At 47.9% G+C, this 22,162-nt stretch overlaps 1 protein-coding gene across 1 annotated transcript in view; it reads left to right on the plus strand.

Annotated features, from left to right (window-relative positions):
* The first annotated feature begins 3,436 nt into the window (after window positions 1-3,436).
* TGM3 (transglutaminase 3) overlaps window positions 3,437-22,162 on the plus strand; it is a 43,925-nt gene continuing 25,199 nt past the window's right edge. The window contains exons 1-7 of the mRNA XM_086333103.1: window positions 3,437-3,507; window positions 15,165-15,332; window positions 15,666-15,908; window positions 16,523-16,641; window positions 17,995-18,123; window positions 21,104-21,281; window positions 21,389-21,524. Of these exons, the coding sequence (XP_086189229.1) occupies window positions 3,501-3,507; window positions 15,165-15,332; window positions 15,666-15,908; window positions 16,523-16,641; window positions 17,995-18,123; window positions 21,104-21,281; window positions 21,389-21,524 (980 nt within the window). The 5' untranslated portion in view covers window positions 3,437-3,500. The remainder of the gene's footprint in view (window positions 3,508-15,164; window positions 15,333-15,665; window positions 15,909-16,522; window positions 16,642-17,994; window positions 18,124-21,103; window positions 21,282-21,388; window positions 21,525-22,162) is intronic.

Consider the following 22,162-nt stretch of genomic DNA (forward strand, 5'->3'; position numbering starts at 1 on the left):
TTCTAACTGGAGTCTGAGGTGCAAAGTGGGTGGCCAAGCAGGAATTTCATCCTGCGTGTAGCTGGGTGACTCCACCTGTGAATTGAAAATCATTTAGCTGAGATTGTGACAGCATGCAAATTACGGCCCGCCTGCAGGCTGGGGCTGCAGCTGCAGCCATGGTGCAATCCTCCAGCTGCTAACAGGGAGTCGATTCAGGGTGAGGACACAAGGCCCTGCTGCTGAGCAGTTAGAAGCTGCAGGGACCAGCGAGCAAGTGGCAGGCATGGGAGGAGGCAACCCGGCACCACCCTGTCTATAGGGGAGTGTCATATCTATGACTTCAGGGTTTGAAGCCTCACGACAGTGCTGAGAGGTGTCTGGGTAGGCTGACGGGAAAACTGAGGCTCAGAGAAGGAAAATGACTCTGCAAACCACACAGCGGGCAAGCCCCAGAGCCCGGCTTTCAGTTGGGGTTTCTGAATCCAGCATGGGCATCTTTCTGCCACACCACCTTGGGGTCAAGAGTGATCAGCTACAGATCCTTCCAAGGGGATGCCAAGGGGTCATTGGGCAGGCACCACTGTCCACACTGTGGGTCCCATTGCAAAATCTATGACACTTGGGAGTGCTTTAAGGGCATTGAGAACACCGATAACATCAGCACGAAGGGGCTACGCTGAGCGGTACCAGAGGCGGTGCTGAGCACTTGTGTTCATGCTCTCCTTTGACCCTCCCTGAGCTTCTAGCTTAGCTTTACCAATGTGAAAACCAGGACTCTGAGAGGAGGGCTATGTCAGAGCCAGAGTTTGGACCCAGATCTGTGTGATCTCAGAGTACAAGGGCAGAGCTGCCTACCTGTCATCTGACAGGTTTCCCTGCCAGGTCACTGAAAGAGATGCCAAGGGTCCAGTTCTTGGCTCTCAGGCCAACAACAACAGCAGTAATAAGCAACTCCCCCATCCATTTCTTTATCCCTCTCTTGAGGGCATGCACAGCCCTTTACATCCACTCATTCCCTTGGATTCACACAGCTCTTGGGTTTCTGGCAGGACTGATTCAGCGTAGTGAGACCCTTGCCCAGAGTCTCAGCCAATCCCACGGCAGGGGCCAGGACCCACGCCACACACCCAGCTGCTGATCAGGGTCCAGCTCACTTTGCTGTTACCTCTCTATGCTCTGCTCTCTTGTGGACCATCTGCAGGAGCCAACAGCGACCACATTCCATGGGGCCATGGATGCAGAGCGGCCAGGCCTGGGAATGGCTGACCTACCACCTCACTTAGGCAGCCAACCTCCAGGTTAAGCAGAAAGACTCTGGAGTCACTCACATAGGGGTAGGAATTTCTCCCTCCTGTAAGACAGCAGAGGTAATGGTACCTATGCCATAGGACTGATCTGAAGACAAGAAAAGGTGACACACGTGAAGTGTTTAGCCAATGCCTACCCAGGTTGGGTTCTACACTGACGGGAATTATTATTTCCAACTTTACATCGATTGATTGATCCACACATTCAAAAATAGGTGTGCTCCTGCCATGCGACAAGCCCATGTTCGGTTCTGAGAAGACGTGAGTAATACATAGCCTGGGCCTTTCGAGAGTGAGTGATGGGGATAGATGTAACCAGACGGCCCCAGTGCGGGAGACGCATGTGGCAAGAGAGGTCCTGAAAGGCACCAAGTGCTGTGGGAGCCCAGATGACAGAGAGGATAGACGTAACCAGACGGCCCCAGTGCAGGAGACGCATGTGGTAAGAGAGGTCCTGAAAGGCACCAAGTGCTGTGGGAGCCCAGATGACAGAGAGATGACGTAACCAGACGGCCCCAGTGTGGGAGACGCATGTGGCAAGAGAGGTCCTGAAAGGCACCAAGTGCTGTGGGAGCCCAGATGACGGAGAGGATAGACGTAACCAGACGGCCCCAGTGCGGGAGACGCATGTGGCAAGAGAGGTCCTGAAAGGCACCAAGTGCTGTGGGAGCCCAGATGACAGAGAGGATAGACGTAACCAGACGGCCCCAGTGCAGGAGACGCATGTGGCAAGAGAGGTCCTGAAAGGCACCAAGTGCTGTGGGAGCCCAGATGACAGACAGATGACGTGGACTTCCTTTTTCCCATCCGCCTTATTCAGTCTCATCTTTCTCAGGGTCCAGCGTTCCCATCTTCTCCCTAAAGACCTAATTGTGTCATGGTGCGTCCTTCCCACTCCAAGTCTGGCGGAAGCCTTGAGAAGTTTCCTCTCTGTCACAAACCCCTGGAGCATTATCATTATATTTTAAAACTCCCTTGTCTATCACAGGAAAGCTTGGAACTTGTATATAGCCACCATAGGATCTTTAAATATATATATACACATATACCCTTAAAACAACAAACAAGCAAACAAAAAATGTAGAATGAGAGTCTCCCCCCCTCTTAATTTTTTAAAACTGGTGTAGAAGCTGGGCTCAGAGAAGGTCCGTGACTTGCCCTCCAGTTTTACAGACAACGTGTGGCAGAACCAGAATGAAGTCGTGTCACAGTATAGCTTCACTGGCTGTCCTCACTGCCTCACTGAAAAGAATGATCCTCCCTCCCCCCACTCCCGGGAGACCCAGGTTCAATCTCAGGGTTGGGAAGATCCCCTGGAGAAGGGAATGGCAGCCCACTCCAGTATTCTTGCCTGGAGAATTCCATGGACAGAGGAGCCTAGCAGGCTACAGTTCAAGGGATGGCAAAGAGTTAGACACAACTGAATGACTAACACTGACCCCTACCCCACATCTGGAATTAAACTGACATCTGATTCCAGATGACAACTGGATTTAATCCACATGGTACACATCCATGCACTTTCCACTCACATCACTTCATTTGATTACTCCCCCACATCTTGAGTTGAGAAGAGTGGATGGGCCTCCCCTCAAGTCACAGACAAGGCTTCCAAGACTTCAAGGTCCAGTGATGGCCAGGACCCAGCCAGCATTGGAACCGAGTGCTTCTAACCACAAATCACACGCCATTTCTGGCACACAGCAACCTGTACAGTGAACTGTGATGAGTATCTCACGCCCCTCGTGCAAGTGGAGACCACTGGCATGTCAGGACGATGAGAAAGCATTAGGCAATTTTCTGCTCTAGGTTCTGCAGAGACTTTTCTTTGACCCCAGGGGACTTCTCAGCATCAGCTCTGGACAAGCATTACATCATTTCCTGAAACCTATGATCCAGGAAGTCGTTCATCTTGAAAAAAATAATAAAATCAAACTCTGCATTTTTTTTTTCTTATCTCCCCTCTTCTTCCCAAACTGGTCTTGCACAAGCAGGTATGACCTTCCATTGGGTGACAAGTATGTCGTAAGTGAAACGTTTACAGGCACTACAGGAATGACCTGGTGCCTCGCCTACCTCATTAGAATTCTAATTGGGGTGTGTAGGAGAGGCCTCTATAAATGTAAGGCGATCCCAGCAAGGCAGTCAGTCTCCCCACACCATCCGTGCCATTCCCAGACGAGCCAGAGAGGAGGCAGAGGAAAGCGAAACATGTCTGGTGAGTGCATGGCATCTTCTCTGCCAGTCCCTGCTGGACTCCCATGCTTCTCTTGGGCCTACTGAGAGGCCAAAGTGCCCAGCTCATGACAGCTGCCTTTGGGGCTCTGAAAGCTAGAGCCTGGTTTTTTTTTTAAGGTTCTCTTCAGAGGCAACTCTTTCTCCATGCCTGCCTAGTCCCTCTAGTGTGGTCTCAGGGTTAGAGCATGTTTGGGACGAAGTCCTGAGTATAGGGCAGGTTCTTCAGTGCAGCCAGAGGCATATCCCCTTAGCTAGATGGACAAGCTTTGCCCTTTCAAGCCAGTTGGCACCTGCTTCCCATGTTTCTCAATGTCATTTTACCAGCTGTCAGTAATGTAGGCAAAGAAAAGCACGTCTCAGAGCTACAAGGGAGGGAGGGATGACAGCGTGTAAGTCGATTTAACAGAAACCATCAGCGGTGCTGGAATGCTCCTAAGTAAACTACACATCCGGAAGCACTGGCAGGCTCTTTGAAAGTGACTTGATGAGTGAAACCACCAGGAGCAGAAGGAGCAGGTATGTCGAGGACAGTCCCTAAGAGCGGCACCAGGGAAGGGTGTGAAAAAGCACTGCTGGGGAGCACGGGTTCTCTGACTCTGTGGTCACTTTGAGGACTGGGCTCTGCTTAGACAGCGCCCCCGCTCAGCAGCAGGCTAATTATTGCCTGTCGTGGGTGCTCAGCCTAGTGGGTTGGCAGCGACGCCAAACCCAAACAAGGCATGAGTCAAACCAGTAAAATATTGTGAATGGAGGTTAAGGCTGCAGGAAGGTCTGTCCAAGAAATCGCTGAGCACGATGCAAAAGGGGAATGCTGGTTACTTCAGAGGTCACAAAGACCAGGATAGGGTGGCTGCAAAAATGGACTCTTCCCTTATCCCGGACTTCTTCCCATGAATATGCAACAGTGCTGGGTTGCTAAGAAGGGGAACCTTGGATTCTGTAGACTTTAGCAAGAGGGGATAGGCCATCTCCCTCCGTACTTCCCTCCTGCCAGACGATGAGTTGCCCTTACTTGGGTCCCACAGAAATTTGATAGCTGGGCCCAGACTAGGTTTTAGCAGCATCTTTTCTGCCACCAGTTCCAAGCTCATCCATGACTGTGGGTGAAATCTGTGACATGGAAAGCAATACTGAACCTGGTTTCTCAGTTGAACTCTGTTACCAACTGCTACTGCTGAGCCTCCAGCTCCCAATTCAAGATGAAGAGCTTGAAATGGAGGGACTTCCAGGTTCCTTCCAGTACTGACTGCTCTCTTGCATGAAAGGAAAGAGGGGGCGGAGGGCGATGGGCTTCGGCAGGGGCTCAGTCCTGGAGCATGTGCACGCACAGCAGCCCACCCACTGAGAGCCCTGCAGGCATCCCCAGGGGCCCAGCGTGTCCATGTCTGTGACTCCTGGGGACACTGCACACTTAAGACTCAACTTCTGGGTCCACCAGATGCCCAAAGGTCACAGAGAAATGTGGACAATGGTCAATTCAGAGAAAATCAATTTTTAAAAAAGAGAGACAAGGAAACACCTTCATTCCCTTGAAGCTGTCACACCTGTGGTTCTTGGCCTGTCCCAGTCATGCAGCCAGGCAGGGCTCAGTAATGAATTCCTGAGTTCCTGAATGAATGAGTTTGCTTACTGGACACTCAGGGAAGGAGCCACGATGCGCAGCAGAAGCATAGAGATCGAGAGGGCAGTCTCTTCCCATGGTGGGTTCACAGTGGACTGTCATTAGGTTGCGTTATACAACCTAAGCGGAGGAAGGGATTAACCCTGGTGGCGGTTTAGGGTAGGGGAGACCCTAGGCCCCAGGTATCACCAGGTAGCGCTGGTGTGGACGATGAGCTGGACTTGGTCAGAAGTAGTTTTGGGGGTGAGGAGTGTTCTGAGAGGAGGGAAAAGGAAAAGAAACATGGGTGGTCGGGTGCATGTGACCCGGGGACTAGCGGGGCTGCAGCGTGCTGGTGCGAGAGGGCTGCTTCTGGCTCCCAGGTTAAGGTTCTTGTTGGAATCTGTGGGGTGTGATTATTCTGCCTCCCAGTGGAGACGGCAGCCTGGGCTGGGTGGATGACATGGTGGAGGAAGGCCTGGCAGCCTTCTACCCACAGTGGTTGGCACCCTCTGCCTTCCATGCACCAAGGCCAGAGCCCCATGTTGGACAGACATGCAGGCTGTGGACACAGACACTGGGCCCAGTGCGAAGGGGTTCCCCATCCTAGAGCCCACACAGAGGCCCTGAGGCAGAGTCCCTAAGGGTCAAATATGGATGCAGACCTCTGCCTACCGGAGTCCAGCACTTCTGTGTCGGGGACAGGCGCCCTGTCCCACTAGGCCGGTGAGTGTCTCCACCATCAGCTTAGCTAGGCAGAGTGCTGACTTCAGGACTCACCCTCTCTGGCTTCAGGCCCCAACCTACAGAGGACCTATATCATTCTGGGCTGTGGGTCTGCACGTTTCCTGGGAGCTCAGAGGCCGGCAGCTCCTTCTCCATTTCCAGGCCCCCACGCCTGTGTCCCTGCTGCTCTGCTCACCTCAAATAACTTCCCAGCTCAGCCTCCACCCCGCTGGGCTGTGCTCCACATATGGGGTAATCATTCTGGTCCCCAGGGCCCGCATGCCAGCCTGGGTGTGAGATGAAGAGAGGAAATTCTTTCCCCATTGCATGGAAGTAGAGGGAACGAGGCCTCTCATCTTGGTAGGAGCTGAAAGGGGTTCAGAAGGATCTGCAGTCCTCCATCTCAGCCTGTTTTCCTCCTTTGTAAATAGGAGATAGTGATTGCCCCCCTGCCTCCCGCTCAGAGTGGCCACGTGGCTTGGGGGAGAGAATTCGTGGAAAGTAGCTTTGATTGCGTAGTGTAAATAGACACTGTGTAGGCTTAAGGTAGTGATTCTCAACTCCAGCTCTGGTTCCATATTAGAATCACCAGTAGAGTTTAAGCAACCAGTGCTGTCCCAGTGGTGGGGCTTAGGCTAATATGAACTCTCCAGGTGCTCCTCGTGCACGGTGAGGGTTTAAGAAATTTGAAACTCTCTCTGGAAGTGAAGGGGACCCAGGAGTCCTTCCTTCCTCTCTCATGCGAACCGTGTAATGTCAAGGCAAGGAGGAAGCTGTGGGTGTTCCCCTCTCCCTGGCAGCTTCCTGGACTCATGCCCATTGCCGCCACCACCACCCCCTCGGCTAGATGCAGGGTGCAGCCTGGAGTGGCACATGGTCAGGCTGCACTGGCTTCAGTGTGAGCTTGGGCCGGTCTCTGCCTGAGCGTGTGATGTTTGGCAAGTGATGACATTTGACTGGACTTTCAAATCCCTCATCTGTGAAATGGGAATGACAACATCAGAGGGGTTTGTAACTGTGAAGGGACATATGCAAGTAAAACACTCAGCACCTTGTCTGCCCATCTGAGGTCCTCTATGACAGCCCAGAAAAAGCTCAAACCCTTCTCCCTCCTGTGTCGCTGGTGCCATTATGTGTGGGATCCTAAGACCTCTGTACCACTGACAGGAGCCCAGGTGCCAGTGATGGGTGCTTGTGGGGTCCCAACCAACACCCTACAAGGAAGGATATTTGGTTTCACTGTTCCCTTCTACAGAGAGGCTGAGACCTTGCTCAAGGCTGCTCGAACCACCAGTTCAGGGCTCACTCAGTTTTGTCCTGGCACCCTTGCCAGCCCCTTGCTCAGTGCCCCCCAGGGAATCCCTATTTCCCCACCACCTGAGCACCAAGAGATTGTACCACCCATGCTGCACAGGATTGAAAATGTCTGAATGCAGAGGAAAGATGAAGGGAAGCAGCACAGGCTAGAGAGAGAAAGAAGAGACTGGTGAGGGCTGGGGTGAGGGAGGACCTGGCCAGGAGCTGGAGACATCCTGATGCCCAGAGGAGAGGGGTGTGTTGCAAGTAACAGCCTCCCAGTGACCAGGATCTAAGACCCGGTTTGTGGGCCAAGCTCTGACTTTCAACTACCAGTGACCTCAGTAGACCTTCCAGGACCTCAGTTGTTTTACCTGTCACTGGGAATATTGCATCATATCGCTGCTTTTCAAGCTGCCAGTTTTCACCATTAGCAAGCTGTAAAATCAGTTTAGTGGATTGTGACCAGCAAATTATTTTAAAAATGAAGTAGAAAATATCACTGTGCACTGTGCATAGTAAGGGTTCATACTGTTTTGGGAAACTTCACATCAATTATAAACCCATGTGTGTAAGCAATGTACAAAATGTCCTTTTTAATGCAGTCTCTAACAAAAAACTTGAAGACATTTGGCTAGATGATTTTTAATATATCTGTCCTGTGAGTCACGTTTCACAGTCTAGAATCTGTTCTGTGCTTCTCTTTTTATCCTTGCCAAGAGTGGGCCACAGAATAAGAGGGGAGGGCATTACACTACCAGTTACATGCAGCTAGGTTTGGCTGTAAATGACAGTGAATCCCAAATAACAATGACTTAAAGAAATGAACAAGACAGACGTTTACTGGATGTAGGCAGTTCTGGTGGGTGGGGCAGCTGCACAATCCTGAGGGGCCTGGGCTCTTGTAGGCCCCTACTCTGTCATCCCAAAGGCATGTGTGGTCTAGACTGAGTCCACATCACACCCAGACCTGGGACAGCAGGTGGAAGAAGATGGAAATAAGCAGGCTAAGGGCCTTTGCCAACTATTTTGGAAAAAGAGGTTTCCTCAGAATTGAAAACAGGTATTCAAACAAATGTTTGCAAAGAAACATTCAGAGCAGCACTATTTAGAAGAGTCAAAAGGTATAAACAACCCAAATATCCATCAACTGATAAATGGATTAACAATATACAGTGTATCAACATAGTGGAATATTATTCAGCCATAAAGAAGGAATGAACCTCTGATACACTCTATCACATGGATGAACCTTAAAAACATAATGCTAAGTGAAAAACCAGACTCAGAGACTATATGACTCCACTGATACGAAATGACCAGAGCAGACAAATCTATGGGAACAGAAATCAGATTATCGGTTGCTGGGGGCTAGAGTTGGGGAGGTGGGAAGTGATTGCTAGTGGGTGGGGGATTTATCTTGAGGATGAAGAAAAAGTTCTGAAACTAGAAAGTGTTGATGGTTGCACAACATTGTGAATGTACTAAATGCCACTGAATTGTATGCTTTAAGTGGTTAAAATGGTGAATTTCACCTCACTTTTTACCAAAGAGGTTTCCTAGGAATTAAGAATTAATACATTTAACTTGCACCTATAAGTCATTGGCCAGAACTCATTCACATGACTCCCAGCTGCAGGGGAGCCTGGCCATTAGCGTGAAGGATTTTATTACCAAGAAAGGAGGAGTGAGTGTACACTGTGATAGACATTTAGCAGTCACTACCACATCAGTGGTGCTGGTGGCACTGATATTCTCAGAATAAAGAAGATGGGGAAACTGCCCCTGGCCTGCTGGTGGAGTTAAGCAGTGAGTCCAAGAGGCAGCATGGGATTGTGAGACGGGCCCTGGATAAGAGTCCAGAGACATCCCACTGTGGGAAAATCACTTCCTGGGACTCCATGTCCTCACAGCCAGAATAATAGTCGGGGGAGATGCTCAGTCTCCAAAATGTTACTCTCTTTGATGTTTCTGAGAGTCTCTGTTGATGAGTCAATTGTAGGGGTGAGGCCACTCTCCTTTCATCCCTGCCCTTCATCCAAGCAGGCACAAAGAACAGCTCTGAAGCTCATAAACATCCATGAAGTTGTAAACTCAGATGGTTGTGCACCTCCCCTATTCCCTGCCCTGTTGTTCACCCACCAAGGCATGTCCGACTCTTTGTGACCCCATGGACTGCAGCAAGTCAAGCCTCCCTGTCCCTCCCCATCTCCCAGAGTTTGCCCAAGTTCATATCCATTGAATTGGTGATGCCATCCAACCAACTCATCCTCTGTCGACTTCTTAGCCTCTGCCTTCAATCTTTCCCAGCATCAAGGTCTTTTCAATGAGTCGGCTCTTTGCATCAGGTGGCCAAAGAATTGGAGCTTCAACTTCTGCATCAGTCCTCGAAATGAGTATTCAGGGTTGATTTCTCTAAAATTGATTCTCTGAAACCAGGATTGACTGGTTTCATCTCCTTGATGTCCAAGGGACTCTTGAGAGTCTTCTCCAGCACCACAGTTCGAAAGCATCATTTCTTCAGCACTCAGCCTTCTTCATAGTCCAACTCTCACGTCTGTACCTGACTACTGGAAAGATCATAGCCTTGACTGTATAGACCTTTGTCAGCAAAGTGATGTCTTTGATTTTTCATGCACTGCCTATATTTGTCATAGCTTTCCTGCCGAGAAGCAATCATCTTTTAATTTCATGGCTGCAGTCACCATCTGCAGTTATTTTAGAGCCCAAGAAAAGGAAATCTGTCACTACTTCCACCTTTTCCCTTTCTATTTGCCATGAAGTGATGGGACCAGATGCCATGATCTTATTAGCTTTTTTTTTTAATAGTGAGTCTTAAGCCAGCATTTTCACTCTCCTCTCTCACCCTCATTAGTGGCTCTTTAGTTCCTCTTCACTTTCTGCCATTAAGGTGATTTCATCAGCATATCTGAGGTTATCCCCTGCTCTTTCCTTTCTAGAACAAACTCAGGCTGAGATTAGTGCTACATGAAGGGGTGGCAGGTGGGAAAACAAAGGCCCCTGCATAATCCACAAACAGGATCATCAGATCACTGATTTGGACTGGCAAGCTGATCCTAGGGTTCAGAAGTGGGGTGACAACTGAAGGCAGCCAGCCGAAGAAGGGTTTCAGGAACCACCTGGGAGCTTTGCGAGCATGCTCTCAACCTGCCCATCCCACTTGGGGGTTCAGGGATGTTCCCGTTCTCTCACGTCTCATGTAGAATGCCTTTGGGATGCATTGGCCTTCCAGTGACTCATCGTCTCCTCTGCATCAGAATACAAATGCCAGAAAGGAGGACAATGTGTAGTGAGGTTCTTCACCACCTGGGTGTATTCTGGACTGAAGGAACTGCCAGGGTTCCCCTCTCAGGTGGAGAACAGGAGACCATGGCAACAGAGAGGGTAAGGCCTGTCAGTCACTAAGTACATGACCTCAAACAAGACATTCATCTCCTTTGGTTAAGGAGTTTGAGATCGACATGTGCACTCTGCTATATTTAAATTGGATAACCAGCAAGGTGTTACTGTATAGCACAGGGACCTCTGCTCAGTGTTATGTGGCAGCCTGGATGGGAGGGAAGTTTGGGGGAGAATGGATACATGTAAATGTATGGTAGAGTTCCTTTGCTGTCCACCTGAAACTATCACAACATTGTTAATTGGCTATGCTATGCTATGCTAAGCCACTTCAGTCGTGTCCGACTCTGTGCGACCCCATAGACAGCAGCCCACCAGGCTCTGCCATCCCTGGGATTCTCCAGGCAAGAACACTGGAGTGGGTTGCCATTTCCTTCGCCAATGCAGAAAAGTGAAAAGTGAAAGTGAAGTCATTCAGTCGTGTCCGACTCTTAGCGACCCCATGGACTGCAGCCCACCAGGCTCCTCCATCCATGGAATTTTCCAGGCAAGAGTACTGGAGTGGGGTGCCATTGCCTTCTCCTAATTGGCTATACTCCAATATAAAATTAAAAAAAAATTTTTAAGATATTTATCTCTCTGAGTGTTAGTTTCCAGTTTCTTTTTTTCTTCAACTGAAGTATAGTTGATTTACAATGTTGTGTTAGTTTCAGATGAACAACAAAATGATTCAGTTATACATAAATATATATTCTTTTTCATTATAGGTTATTACAAGATATTGATATAGTTCCCTGTACTCTACCCAGGGACCTTGTTGTTTATCTCTTTCATATATACCAGTGTGTATTTGCTAATCCCAAGCTCCTAGTTTATCCCCCCAACCCAGTTTCTAGTTTCTATAAAGATTTCATCCATGGTGTGTGTAAGTTGCTCTGTGTTCTGTTAACAGCAGTTGACACACAGGACACTAATGACAAATGTGAGTCCTGTTTTTCCTCACCCTGCAGCTCAGAGAAGCCTTGCACATCCCACAAGCACTCCAGGGAGAAGCAAGACTCTCTCATCCAGCGCTCACGGTGGGAGAGGCAGAGATGATCTCTGTCAGCCGAGGACCCCACCTAGTGTGTGCAAAGTGCCCTTTATCTCCTTTCAGTGTCTCTGCAGTCAAGGCACCCTAGAGCCCAGTCTTTTCTTCATCATTTTCCCTACAGACAAGCCGCTGGGTTCTGGGATGAAAGAGACACACCTCTACTTTTTTTTTTTAATAATTAGAATTGTTTTATTTTTCAGGACTTAGGCAAACCTATGTGAACTGGCCGTGTGTACTTCTGTGTGTTGATTCCCCCCTTTTCTTGCAAATCTCTTTTTAAAAATTGAAGTGTAGCTGATTTACAATATTATATTAATTTCATATCTATAACATGGGGTTTCAATTTTTATAGATTACATTCCATTTAAAGTTGCTATAAAATATTGGCTATATTTCCTGTGCTGTACAATCTATCTTTATATTCATTTTATACTTAACAGTTTGTAACTCTTTTCCCCCACTTCTATCTTGCCCTCTCTTCCCACTGGTAACCACTAGTTTGTTCTCTGTATCTATAAGTCTGTTCTGTTTTGTTGTATTCATTCATTTGTTTCATTTTCTTAGATTTCACATGTAAGTGATAATATATAGTATTTGGCTTCCTGGGTAGTGCAGTGGTAAAAAGTCTGCCTGCCAATGCAGAACATGCAAGAGAAGAGGGTTTGATCCCTGCGTTGGGAAGATTCCCTGGAGTAGGAAACGGCAACATGCTCCAGTATTCTTGCCTGGAAAATTCCATGAACAGAGGAGCCTGGCAGCCTATAGTCCATGGGGGTCACAAAGAGTCGGACACCACTGAGTGACTGAGCACATGCGCATGCGCGCGCACGCGCACGCGCACGCACGCGCACACACACACAGAGTATTTGTCTTCCACTGTCAGATTGATTTCATAAGACCCTCCAGGTCCATCCATGTTATTGCAAATGGCAAAATTTCATTCTTTTTTATGGTTGAGTAGTATTTTATTGTGCATACATACCACATCTTTTTATTTATCTGTTAATGGACACTTAGATTGCTTCCATAGCTTGCTATTGTAAATAATGCGGCTATGAACATTGTATCTTTTTGAATTGGCCTTTTTTTATTCTTTGGATAGATATCCAGGAATGGAATTGCTGGGTCATATGATAGTCCTATTTTTAGTTTTTTAAGGACCCTCAATACCGTTTTCCATAGTGGCTGTACCAATTTACATTCCCTCCAACAGTATACAAGGATTCCCTTTTCTCCACACCCTCGTCAACATTTGTTATTTGTGGAGATGCCTCTGCTCTTGACACAGCGCTAGTAAACAGTGCTTAAGCCTTGGCAGAAACCAGCTACAGATGGGAATCCCTGCTGCCCCCCATTCCTTAACCTGTGCTATCAGAGGGCTGTCTGGGGACATATTTCCTGTTCTCAACCCATGGTTGAGAATAGTGAGCTTCTCCTGGGGAGAAGACACACATCCTTTTGGATTTGGGAGTGGAGAGGAATCTCTGGGGAGACTTGTGTGACCTCAGACCACTGTACCTAAGAGCTCTTCTTTTTTCTAAAGCGAGACAGTGAGTAAATCTCTACCAAATCCCATGCACAGATGATAGTAAGTGCAGTTGGTAAGAGGCAGGGTTTAGAAGGTGGGGACTTTGCCCTAGAGGGTCCTAACTTTCAGCAAGCCAGGTCTCTGCAGGTCATATAGAGCTTGATGCTTGCCAGAGACCACCCAAGATCTGAGCTCTCACCGTTCAACATTTATGGGCAGGAATGTTCATCTCCCTCTGTCCCACCTTTCCCTCTGTGCCTTTCTCTTCAATCAGTAGATACTTGGCTGCATGAATGTTTTCATTCCCTGAGTTTAAGAAAAAAAGCTTTTTAATTTATTCTTTCAATAGTTATTTGCTCAATGCATAAATAAATGAGTGGATGTGTGAATGAATGACTCTTTAGTACACTGAGCAGGTGGCACGATTACCTTCTAAGCCTGCTTCAGCAGCAACCTTGGTTCATCACCCCAGATTCTGCATCCCACTTGAGTCGACGATGAGCCTGTGCCCACCCCTGGAGCTGCTTGGAGGATCCCCAGCCCCAGGCCTGCCCTGGAGCCATGCCCTCTGTCTCCCCTTTCTCTTCCAGACAAGACCTCTGCTCCAGCCAAAAATACGCCTGCTCTTCTGGGCCTTCGGTCTCTCTGCCTGTTGTCTGAAATGCGCTTGACAAAATTCTCTCTTCCTTCAAGGCCTGGCATTTTTGATGAATTTTTTTTCTGATTCCTATAACTGAAAGTGATTCTTGCCTGCATGTCCTAGACATCTTTTTGGGTTGGGGGAGGAGATTGGATTTCTCTCATCATTCATTCTGACATGTTGTCTTATGCACTGCTGAAGCTCTTTGAGGGTTAAAACTAATTTTCATACATTTTCACACCCCAACATGTGCCTTACATAGTGTCCTACAAATAACAGGTAATCTCTCTATAAACATTAATGAATACCCCATATACACCTTTCCTTATAGACTAAATTTGGAGCCCTAGTCATGAAGGTCATTGCATGACATTAGTTTTATGTTTGTTTGTTCATTTAGCCCTTCATTTGTTTATCTGATTGTCCTAATCTAGTCAAGCAATGTGCCAGGCATTAGAATATAAAGATACAGAAGGCACATTCTAATGAACAGAGGCAGACATATATAAATAAGAGTTGAGTCGTCACACTCCCATCATAGCTGTGACCACATCGTAAAGACAGAGACCAGTTTCATTTGCAGAAGATTGGATGTTGTAAAGTCTCAAACATAACTCAAAGGAATTAAATATCTCAAAAGCTTTAGAAAGGTTGAACTCCTCATATCCCATGGAATCTCTCATAACCCTTCTCAGCTTAGCTCCCTCACCTACACAATCATCTGAGAAGTTGGAGGTAGATTTTGAGGCATTTGTCCTCAGGGTCTTATCCAGGGATCTCATGGCTTGAGACCACTCTTGCCAGTGAGCCTTTGAAAGGCCCTCCAGGCCAGTGGTTTCCCAATCTCTGGGCCTCAAAATGCTTCCCAGAATCCTTCTCAGCATCAGGGGCATAGGCCGACAACAAGGTGTTGCACATATAAAGTATAGATGACACGGTAATCATTTGCTGGGTGTTGGCGTGATAGAAGGCACTTGGCGTCTGGGAAGACACAGAGGAAGCCAAAGCAGGGCGGTAGATTCAAGAGAAGCGGCCTCCTCCCGGTCCTACGTGCGCCACTGTCTACAATGGAAGGAGGATAGCGTGGACAGAATGGCTTACTCAGTTTCCTCGCTGGTTGGGGGAAGCTACTTCCTTGAGGGCTGAGTGACAGTCAGCCAGGTGGCAGGGGAGGCGAGGTAGTGTGTGCAAAGCATCAGCCACCTGAAAATGCGGGTGGGAGTAGGTTGTGAAGTGCTTGCCATCTTGCGTTTTAATGTGATTTTTCCAAGAAGATTCTTCCCCAGCTAGCCCTGTCCAAAAGCTGTCTCTTTGGTAACTTACACCTTTTCCTATATGCCACCATCCCTTTTCTCCCAGTATCTCAAGTCCTCTTTTCTGTCTCATGGCTTTAGGACTCCAGAGTGTCGACTGGCAGATAGCCTCCAACCGGCAGGCACATCACACAGAGAGGTTCTACGGCAAGGATCTCCTGGTACGGAGAGGCCAACTCTTCCAAGTGTCACTGACCTTATCCCAAGGTCTCAGCTCTGGAGGACGTGTGACATTCACAGCTTCCACAGGTACCTGCTCACTGCTCCCTGCCCCCCTCCCACATACACACCTTGAGGAAACCTTGGGGCTGTGCATCCAAGGGGCGGCGGCGGTGGTGGTGGCCTCAGGCTCTAACCCAGATCTACCATTGACTTAGCAGAGTCAAGTTTCACCTATCTCTGAGGGTCACAGTCTTAACCTCAAGAGGGATTTGGACCATGTGATCTCCAGTTGCTTCCAGTGCCATAACATGCTGCTTCTTTGTATAACATCTCCCAAAGAATCTCTGCAGTTATACTGGGATCTGGTTTCTCCACAGTCAGCCAAGACTACTTGGTTTCCATTGTCCTATGTCTTTCCAGGGCCTTACCCCTCAGAGTCGGCCAATACAAAGGCTGTGTTTCCACTCTCCAATGGGACAAGTAGCAGCGGCTGGGGTGCACAACTTGTGTCCAGCAGGAACAATGTTCTGAACATCTCCATCCTTAGTCCTGCAAATGCACCCATTGGAAGGTACACGCTAAACATGCAGATCTCCTCCCAGGGCAGTGACTCCACGCTGAAACTTGGGACATTCATACTGCTCTTTAACCCCTGGTTGCAAGGTAGGCATCCAAACACCCACACTCCCAGCCATCAGCTAAGGGATGTCCATGGAAAAGAGATGGAGGGAATGATTTTCATGGGCTCAGGTTTGATTAGGGGAAGTTTGTGGAATAGGGGACGAGCACAGAAGCTAGAAGTCAGAAGCCAGGGGTTTTGGCCCAGCTCTGCCTCTGAACCCACTATGTGAGTCTGGCAGTCTCTCTACCCTTCTGAGCCTCAAATTCCTCACCATTAGATGGACAGCTTGCTATTTCTGGGGCTATTGCAAGGATCTCATGAGTTTTTGAAAACTCTATAGTATGGTGTCATGACTACAGCATCATTCTGCAGCATGGAGACAGCTTGTGCCCGAAGAAGCAAGTTTTTCATTCCCAGAGATCTCATTTTCAGATTCTTAGGTCATCCCAGCTTCTCTTTCAAGTTTATGGTTCTCATGATATGACGTGGAAGCATTTTAGCCCAAGGCTTCATTCCTCAGTGGAGTTGGGGGAAGGGTTGAAGGTGTGGCTTGCTCCAGCCACCATGTGGGTACTCAGGACTGAGAAAAGGACGAGTCTCTATAGTTCTCTGTAAGATTCTATCCCCTGCCATCTGTTTTTTTCTTGTCAAACAGCTGATAGTGTCTTTATGAGTAACCATGCTGAGAGAGAGGAATATGTTCAGGAAGATGCTGGCATCATCTTTGTGGGAAGCACAAATCGAATTAGCATGATTGGCTGGAACTACGGACAGGTAAAAGGGTCATAGAGGCTGGCAGTAATGTCCCTATTCTACCCAAAGAAGCTCCACAGCAGACCCCACAGATAGGTGGCAGTTCCCAAATCTGTCCATTTGCCTGCTTCTTATTTGTTCATCCATTCATTGATGACCTACTATGTGCCAGGGGCCAAGGTACACCTATGGATACAGGAGATGGATACGACATATTTCATGTCTTTGAAGAGGTCACACTTTCATGGGCAAAACAGACACATAACTAAATTGATGCAACAACGTGTTATTGGTACCATGATGCATGAATGAAGATAAGGCCCAGTAGAGACTTGCACAACAGTATAGTTTCTGTTATTCATTCCGCATCATAATGTGATGAAATTTCCTTGGTGTGAGCATTCGACCTTCCAAGGGTCCTATGGTACTATGACATCTGAATCCACAGAATTCCCGAGTTTGCTCAGCTAGCCACATCCAGGGATTCCCTCCATATTTTCTTCTTTCCGGCAGACAAATGAAGTATTTCAATGAAGCACCTTGGATGGAGTGCCATGGATGTCCAGCAGAGGGTGGACAGGTGCACATTCTGCCATGTCCAGATCCCTTTCTGGAGTCAACCAGGGCACATCTGCCATGTATTCTATCTTCAGTATAATGCCATATATTTTATATGTTGAGTTTTAAATGTTGTGTTCTGTGTTAAATTTCGTAGAAAAGAAAAAGGGGTGGGGTGGGTGCACTGAGGGGTGGAAGGGAGGATATTTTTGATGGGGTGATCTGGGAGAACCTTGCTTAGAAAGGAACTTAGGATAAGAAACTTAATGGAGACAAGGGAGCTGGATAGATATCTTGGGGAAAGGCATTGGAGGAAGAAAGAACAGCATATATGAAGACTCTAAGGCAAGAAAGAGCTTGGCCTTCTCCATTTTGTGAAAATGGCTTCAAATTCCAATTTTAGTGAGACACTTTATAATCAGTTCCCCAAAGTCTAAGTGATATGCTAGAGATCAATGTCAGAACTAGATGGAAACTTTGAGATGTGCTCAGCCTGATCTCTTGTTATACAGCTGGTGAAATTAAGGCCCAGACAGGTCAAGTGACTGCTCTCGAGTTCGTAACAGTGAGGGAGTCTCATTAAACTTGAGGGGCCTCAGTACAGGGCCTTGTGTACAGCAAGAGGTCTGGATGAGTTCTCAGGGTTAAAGGCCAGGTGGGTGGTTGTTCCTCAGCCTCTCAGTTCTGGGGGCCATGGAGCGGGGGCTGAGATATGGGCAGTGCCCGTGGCTCTTACCAGCATAGCCTCCATGCCCTCAATTAGCCAATACTACTTGCAATTTCTTTCATAGTAACATATGGCCCCATTTTGAACAGTTTGAAGAAGGCATCCTGAACATTTGCCTCTCAGTCCTGGATAACAGTCTGAATTTTCGCCGTGACCCTGCTACGGATGTGGCCCGCAGAAACGATCCCAAATATGTTGGCCGGGTTCTCAGTGCAATGGTGAGTGATGAGAAAACCATAATAACTAGTTGTTCCCCTATATCAAACTCAGCTATGGGTTAGGCACAACCACTCATCTTGTTGGTTGATGTCTCACAAAATAAAGTTGGTGGTTATTATATCCCCGTTTTGTACACACAGAGTATGACACACCTCTAAATTAAAGGACTTGCCTGAGACACACAGGAGTGAGTGGCAGAGGCAGAACCAGACCCAGGCTGCCGGCTCCCAAGCCCTTCCCACTGTTTTGTGAGGCCTTCCTCAGATGACAAGGACTTGATCTGTGGGGGTCCACCAGGGCTGGGAGGACACAAACCTGAGACATTACTCCATCCCTGGGGCTCCTGGGGAAGGGGCTATGCTCCTTTGTTCTGACTCATCCCCTCCTCAGCACAGAGGGCTTGAGTGCCAGCAGGGAGGACAGAGGTTGACATGGTCGTCTTCTGGATGGGGAACCTGATGCCAGGGGGCTGAAGGAAATCACTCACAACTTAGCTTTCGAGTGAGTCCAGCCGGAATAAGGCCTCCAACTGCCCGCCTGGAGCCACCTTCACTCACCCACTCCCTCCACGTGAGAAACCTACCCCACCTATCCAAACACACACATTAGCTGGACACATACACAAGCTGAATGCTGGAGGAATGCTCTCTACTCAGTGGGTAGAAAACATCTCCATCAGAAAAATGTCCAAACAAGGGATAACCTGCTCAAAAGTTAGAAAGCTAAAAGTCAGAGAGTTTTGAACTTTAACCCTCTGAAACTAAACAATTACTCAGAAGTGTCATCTTCTGTGTGTGTGTGATTAATGGACTAGGCATTTCCAGTCTTTTTGGAGCTGGAGAATATCCAAGCTAATGAGCTAGTTACATGGTTAATTGAACGACCTCCTGACTACATGGTAGATATTGGGGGTCATCAGACAGGGCTTCTTAACTTGGACCTGGCAGGACAGGTGTGGGGAGGCCCAGAGAGTGTGGAGGCACTGAGGAGACGGTGGGAACCAGGGTGGCAGGAAGAGTCCAGAGAGGGAGTGGACCTGGGCTGAACCTTGAAAACCAAGTGGTCCTAGAAGGGTGGGATTAAAGCCCAGGCCAAGGTCTAGGAAAGCTGGTGTTTAGGCCACTTAGAAAGTTGAGCCTCCTCAGCTCAGGAGAGGGTGGGGGAGGAAGCTGGCTCCAGCAGCTGCTGACTCACTCCAGCCCTCGGGACAAAACACTTGATCTCAGAGCCAGGCTCCTCAGCTGCACCTCCCTGCTCTCTCTCCAGCCCTCCTGGTTGGGCTGGACCACGAGCTAATTATGGCCTGTGTGGGGCTTTGAAACACTCGGCTTTCAGTCAGAGATGAGCCTGTGATTACCACACTGGAGGCTGGAGCACCTGTGACTCAAGAGATGGAGATGGGCCGTGCAGTCTTCCATCTTGAAGGAGCCCCGTGGCCCTGATCCTGTGATTCCAGCCCGGCCATCCTGGAGAGGGTGCAGAGCTTACCCAGCACACAGAGGGGCTGTGAAGGCTGGGTCAGCTGGTCGTGGGCAAGGATCCTTGCATTTCCAGACTGCTGGTTCTCACAGGCCTTGTCTTGTGACCCCCACAGAGTGAGGGAGCAGTTCTGACTGTGACGTAGGGGTAAACGCTAATCAGTTTCATAAGGGCATACTTGCTTCTTCTGTTTCCTGTGTTGGAAGGTGAGCTTGAATGCATCGGCTTGTCAGCAATCACCCAGCTGACAAGCAGCCAGGCTGGGCTCGTGACTCAAGTTTCTCCTTCTTCTTTCTAACTTTTTTTTCTTCTTATTTGGCTGCATTGGGTCTTAGCTGTGGCACACAGTTGTGGATCTTCGTTGCAGTGCACAGATTCTCTCATTGTGGTGCCTGGACCCAGTGCAGCTCACAGGCTTAGTTGGTCTGTGGCACATGAGATCTTAGTTTCCCTGACCAAGGATCAAACCCACATCTTCTGCATTGCAAGGCAGATTATAACCACTGGGCAACCAGGGAAGTCCCTCTTTTAACTTTTTATTATAGAAAAGTTCAGACATTCACAAAAGTAGAGGAAAAAGTAAAGTGAACTTCTGTATGCCTGTCACCGGCTTCATCATACCTACCCAAGGCCAGTCTTGTTTCATTTGTGTCCCCTTCTCCATGGATTATGTGATAAATTCCAGATATCACATCATTTTGTCCCTAAATATTTCAATAGGAGTCTCTAAAAGACTCAGACTAAGAGATTCAGGTCTCTTGATTTCTAGCCTAGTGCTCTTTTCATGTGACTTATTCAAGAATCAAGGGCTTCCCAGGTGACGCAGTGGTAAAGAATCTGCTTGCCAATGCAAGAGAAGCAGGAGACATGGGTTTGATCCCTGGGTCAGGAAGATACCCTGCAGATGGGAATGACAACCCACTCCAGTCTTCTTGCCTGGAAAATCCCATGGACAGAGGAGCCTGGCATGGAATTGCAGAGTCAGATGTGATTGAGCACACACAAAAACACCCAAATACAAGAATCATGCATTAAGCTGAGTGAAATGAATGGATGGATGAAAAGCGGAAGTCCATCTTTATTCTTTTCAAGAATAAGTTAGTTGCTAAAGTTTTAAAGTGATCTTTTTAGAAGACCAGGACACCAAAAGAGAGCTTCAAACTATGGATCTTCAAGTCAGGTGGCAGCAGCCTGCAAGTTCTGGCCAGGAATTGACTGTGAGCTGATTTTCTACCCCTGCTTCATCACTGACAAGCCATGGAGCCTTCATTTTCTCTGTGAGCTGGGAATGACATGTGAATTAGGGGCAAACATGGCCTGTTAAGGAAAGCACTTTCAAATTCATAAACTTCTTGATACCCATTATCACAATTATTATCCAAATTGCCCAGAAAGACACTGAGACTTGAGGGAGTCTCCCTTCTTTAACTCCTTACCTTGCCCCCTGAATTCTGCCTGTCACTCTCTGTGCTGATTCCTTTGGGGTTTATTCCTTCCCAGATCAATGGCAATGATGACAGTGGCGTGATTTCTGGGAACTGGAGCGGTAGCTACACTGGTGGCCGGGATCCTAGGAACTGGAATGGCAGCGTGGAAATCCTCAAGGAGTGGCAAAGATCTGGCTTCAGGCCTGTCCGATATGGCCAGTGCTGGGTCTTTGCTGGAACCCTCAACACAGGTATTCTGGATGAGGTGTGCCTTTGCTGAATGGGTGGGCAGCAGTGGGGGGCCCCCAGGTACTGTCTCCACTGCACCTTGAGTCCTTAGACTGCCCTTGACTTGCAGTGTTGCGATGTTTGGGGATTCCCTCCCGAGTGATCACCAACTTCAACTCAGCTCATGACACAGACCAAAACCTCAGTGTGGATGTCTACTACGACCCCTTGGGACGGCCCATGGACAAAGGCAGTGATAGTGTGTGGTGAGTATCTGATCCTTTCTGAGCACCAATCCGAGCAGCTTCTCCCTAGCTCTCCCCAGCTCCTGCGACCAGCTCCCAACAGGAATCAGGAGGCAAGTACCATGTCAACACATGGTTTAGAATGGAAATGCTGTCATATCTTGGCCTTTTGGCTAAGATTAAGTGTAGAAAGGAAATGCCGAAGCTAGCAAGACCCAAAATAACCCTTCTCAGAGTTCTGCAAATGCTGATGGTCCATTTTATCTTGCCACCAGATGAAAGCTCTGATACCAGTGAAAAATATGATTCCTGGGCTCTGTGAAACTGCCCTGAATTTATAGGGGCCCCTAGACCCTATGATATTTTGGAAGAGAAACATTGAAATCATTGATTTTCTAGTAAGAAGAATAATGTATGTCATTTCAGGCAACCCATATGACTTAACGGGCTTTCTTAAAGAAAAGTGACATATTTTCTCATATATATATATATACATATATATATATATACACTTTCTTTGTACCTTGATTGATAGAATAAAATGTTAGCTTATTCTGGATTTCAACTGAAAATAAGAAACTTTATATGTAACTGGAAATATATATATTTCTAAACCATAAATATGACATGTGCATATATGTGTGTAATATATAATACAT

This window comes from Bos grunniens, chromosome 13 (assembly GCF_055505025.1).
Source record: "Bos grunniens cultivar Pamir isolate PY7600 chromosome 13, Bosgru_T2T1.0, whole genome shotgun sequence".
Lineage (NCBI taxonomy): Eukaryota > Metazoa > Chordata > Mammalia > Artiodactyla > Bovidae > Bos > Bos grunniens.